Below are 5,000 nucleotides of genomic sequence, written 5' to 3' on the forward strand. Positions count from 1 at the left end.
AATCAGCAACCGTTTGTGGTAATGTAAAGCCTAATAGTTATGAGGCTACTGTTTGGAATTAGAGGGAAAAAGAGCTTTGCTTTTGATCTGAGAAATCGCTAGTTAGCATGCTAACATTAGCCAAGTATGCCAAGCAATGAAATCCAGTAAAGTAGCTGTTAGTAGCCTACTCACTAACACCCACCTGACATCATAATACTTGCTTAGGTTGACCAGCAATGTAAAGTAAGACTGGTGCCATGTTTAAAACAAGTTTAGCTGCCATATCTCCTTCCATCCACTTGAATAAATTACCTGCTTGTTGTAAGCTTAAAAAAAAACATTGTTTCCAGACCAGAATGACATATAGGCCTACATTAATCATGTAATAGAACCATGCACAGCATGTTTTCATGCTGAGTGATGTAGTATTGCAGACAAGTGAGGCTATTTACTATATTTTGTATATTATGAAATTCAAAAGCGTGACAGCTTTTCTCCCTTTCTCTCACCCTGTCCCTCCGGTTCAAACACATAGATAGCCCCCTTCTCATTCTCCTACTCACAAATGCACCACTATTTCCAGTACAGAAATGAAATTGGTTTGGAATCATAAACAGCACAAATGTGTAGCTTATTAAAATTGTTATGCTGCCATGCTTTGTGATGCTGTAGGTAGTGTAGATAGGCTATCAATGCAGACCTCCTTGGTAGGCCTATTGTCTACACATGCATTTGACATGCAAATGTACTGTACCACTCTCCTGGCATTTCAATTCCATTTTACAATTCAAACACATTGATAACCTCCCTCTCATCTGGGGTTGGGGGCACCACCACCATTACATCCAAGACACCACACAGTGAAGGTACTTTCATGCGACTCAATCTGATGTGTTGGTCGGCTGTCCAAAAGAACCAGAAATCCATTTGATGCAAAACAGTTATTGTTCTTGATGCTATTTAGTTAAGCTTACTACCGGTATTACTGTTGTGTTCTGTAAGGTATAAAAAAAAAAGGGGGGGGGGGGGTCAGAACTCAAACTCGCCTAGGGCGCCAAATAAGCCAGAACCGGCCCTGCTGCCAGACACCCAGGGTGGTATCAGCAAGGGGGCAGCACCATCGGGAACCCGCGCCCAGTGACATTGTGAAAATCACCAATTGGCACTCTTAACATGTTCTTTCTGTGTTGTTACCACACTATTGCCATTACCACACTAGGTACATGCCTCAATCCCTCCGTCCAACTTACTCACAACCCTTCATCCCTCCCTATCTCCCTCTGTCTCTCTTCCGTTCACCGCCACTTCTCTCTCTCTCTCTCTCTCTCTCTCTCATTGCTGATCAGAGGTGGAAAACTGGGGTGCAGAATGTAGACACCCTGCCACATTTTGATCCTGATTACCACATCCCTAAAGCCCGATTGACCAGCTTATTAGTGAAATCACCGGCGATGAGATCACAGGCAGACAGAAACCCTAATCTCTTGTTCATACCAAGAGCGACGCAAGTCATTATTTCTCTATGGAGGGAAAGCGAACTGGGCAAGCAGAGCGAATTCGCCAGGGGCGAAGCGAACTGAGCGACCAAAGCAAATTTTAACGATTAAAGTCAAGCTAATATTATGGTAATGAGCTATGACCCGGTTCGGCGAAAACCAATTGGAATGTTCACATCTCTGAATGTCCCAGGCTGTCAAGCCAGAGTCGTTATGTGATTAGCAAAATCAAACATGTCAATGTCACTTCCAGGGCGAATAAAGCAAATTCATGGCAAAAATTCTTCTGCTACCTCCGCTAGCAGACAGCGTAGTTCGATTCATCATCCCTCCATCCCTCTTTTCATCCCCCCCATCAGGCCTACTCACCCCTCTCTGCCTCTGTTGTGTATGGCCAGTTCGTCGCCGATGCCCTCCTCATCTTTGAAGGTGTCCCAGTCCAGTTTGCTCTTCTCCAGGGTGCTCATCTTCTGCTTCTTGCCTCCGAGGCGGCTCAGCACACTGCCCATTCCCCCCGGGGCCGCGCGCTTCACACTGAGGACACACACACACACACACACACCAGGTATACATGAGACATCATAGACACATAAGACACACACACACACACACACACACACACACACACACACACACACACACACACACACACACACACACACACACACACACACACACGAGATGTCAGACCTGATTTAGCATTAATGAAAACAGATGACTCAGCACACTGCCCATGCCCCCCAGAGCTGCCTGCTTCACATTGAGGAGACACAGGTGCATACACACACACAAGCACACACAAGCACACACACACACATGCACACACGCACGCACGCACACCCCAACAAGATCAGGTCTACATGAGCCATCATATGGACACAACAGTAGCATTACAATTAACAACAACAACAACAGATGACACATTGCCCATACCCTAGCCTGGGAAATCCCATGCTGCTTTGCACAATCCTTCTGATCGGGAAAGACAGACAGCATGGATTCTATCCCTCAACGAAGGTACCAGATCTTGGGCTCCAATCAGAGAGCGTGGGCGGAGGGGTGGGAAAAGGCAAATGACACATTCGTAACCCCCAATAAACAGCCATGGGGAAAAGTAAACCACATCTTTCCTACAAAAAATTGTATAGGTATTGCATAGGCATAGAGATGACTGCATCATACTAGATTAAGGGAACAGAGACATACTGTAGGCAACATAAAGGGAAGAGAGACATTAACAGAAGATCTATGTTTTCATGTGGCCTCAACGCCTTTAAGTGAACTTCCTCTATCTGACCACAATGTAGGCTACACCAGTGGCTACTCCCTTTCGGACCTAAAGCCTCGTTCACACATGTCGCTGCTATTTACTCGCTCAGCGAGAACAGTCAATACAATGTCTATGTGTCCCAGCGAGACAAGGAGGCGAGTAGTGTACAAGCGTTGCGATGTGGGCGGGTCCCGAGTTGAAAATATTTTAACTTTGAGCGAGGCGAGTAAGCGAGTACAGAGTTCGGTACTTCTCGTCTGTGCATTGGCAGTTAAAGCCACAGGAACGTTTTGTGAACGTTCCATGAGCAAGTGGCTACCAGGCGAGTGAGCGAGAAGCTAGTAACTTGCAGCGACGTGTGTGAACGTAGCTTAAGAATATTTTCGTGACCCCCTACCTGCAATTTTACTTCCAAATGCAAAAACATATTTTTGCTGAACTTTAATGTAAATCCCCCAATCATGTTTCATCATCTACAACCCCTTGACGTTAATATTGTTACAAACAATATATGGAAAGGTTATATAAGCACATATACAGGGTTTTATGAAAACTGCCCGCAGTACCTCTGCGAACCCCTTAGGGGTCCCGACCCCCAGTTTGGTAGCCACTGGTCTATAGAGTGTAGTGATCCTTAGCCACTGGGCTATAGAGTGTAGTGGAAAGTGCGCACATCCAGCAAAAAAGCATCAGCAGGTGCCAAATCAAAAAACTGTCACATGTAGGAGCGGGAAAGGATCTGCACACTGCTTGCAAAAGACTTAATTTATTAGGAGCAACGTTTCGATCATAGATCTTCTTCAGGCATCAAGATCTATGATTGAAACGTTGCTCCTAATAAATTAAGTCTTTTGCAAGCAGTGTGCAGATCCTTAGCCACTGGGCTATGCCATGGCCTCCCACATGAGCACTCTGAACACTCTAGCTGTACAGGTGTTGAAATAAAGGCAAATGCACACCTGCCACATCACTGAGCTAAGGGTAATTAATCATGTGGACAGTCACCTTGCTGAGCAGCTTCAGATTTAGCCATTTTAGGTAGTGCCAAGTCAGAGATGGTATTGTCCCTGTAATCCCCCCCAACACACACACACACTAACACACTTTTGTGTGTATAAGAGAGAGATATAGACAAAGAATGAAAGAACGAAAGAGCGATGAATGAAGTCAACATACTTCCACTTCTAAAACTCCATGGTGCTCCAGACAAATGTGCATCTCCAGTCTGCAATTTAGTTTAGGAAGTGTGTTTGTGGTTGTCTGCATATGACATGCTCACTGGCTTACCAGGAACAACTCAACTAGGGCTCAGATACTTGTGAAGGGAAGCACACACACACACACAGACACACACAGACACACACAGACACACACACACACACACACACACACACACACACACACACACACACACACACACACACACACACGCATACAGAGAGAGAGAGAGAGAGAGAGAGAGAGAGAGAGAGAGAGAGAGGCAGTCAGGAAAGACACAGCATAGAGCTCCTGGTCTCTGTGTTCTTTCCATTCTCCTAACTCCCGTCCTCCCTTGTGCTGCTTGTGGCCTCGTGATGACGTCATTGTCGAAAAGACGTCATTGATGACAGAAGTTCAATTCAATATTTCGCAAAAGCGCAATTAAAAGGTCATTTTTCTCATTAGCAATGGGGATGTTTCATGGGGAAAAGTCCCCCAAAAGTCGTTGTGGCTGGGCGGAACGCGGGGAAACGGTATCGTCTTTGTCCACAGAGGCGGGGCATCAGAGAGGCACGAGGAGGCCACAAACACACAGGTTGAGGACGGGCGTTAGGAGAATAAAAAGAAACCCTCGGTGTGTTCACATTCAGTCTGCCACCACAGCACAGAGCTCCTGGTCTCTCTGTGTTCATATCAGTCTGCTTTTGAGCCAGGGAGGGATTAGGAGCCCATGGGTGCCTGGGCCAGACAAGAAGAAAGCCTGGGAGCCAAACATGAGGAGGGGAAATGAGGACACAGCCGAGGACACAACAACAGGACGCACACACACACACACACACACACACACACACACACACACACACACACACACACACACACACAGAGGAGAGAAACTGAGGATGGGAGCCGAGGGTGCAAACCCAGCACTGAGAGCACAGGGAAAGAGGAGACGCAGGCACACACACACTCGCAAACACACGCTCGCAGACAAACACTCACACACACACAGGCAGATAACCAGAAGACATCACCCAGCTCCTGAGGGGCAATAA

General features: G+C 46.5%; 1 protein-coding gene across 1 annotated transcript in view; it reads right to left on the reverse strand.

The window, feature by feature from the left end:
• The window catches only part of cfdp1 (craniofacial development protein 1), a 63,311-nt gene that overhangs the window by 18,018 nt on the left and 40,293 nt on the right, over nt 1–5,000 (reverse strand). Inside the window, exon 6 of the mRNA XM_063197428.1 lies at nt 1,848–2,012. Coding sequence (XP_063053498.1) covers nt 1,848–2,012 — 165 coding nt within the window. The remainder of the gene's footprint in view (nt 1–1,847; nt 2,013–5,000) is intronic.

The sequence above is a fragment of the Engraulis encrasicolus genome, chromosome 4 (genome assembly GCF_034702125.1).
Source record: "Engraulis encrasicolus isolate BLACKSEA-1 chromosome 4, IST_EnEncr_1.0, whole genome shotgun sequence".
Lineage (NCBI taxonomy): Eukaryota > Metazoa > Chordata > Actinopteri > Clupeiformes > Engraulidae > Engraulis > Engraulis encrasicolus.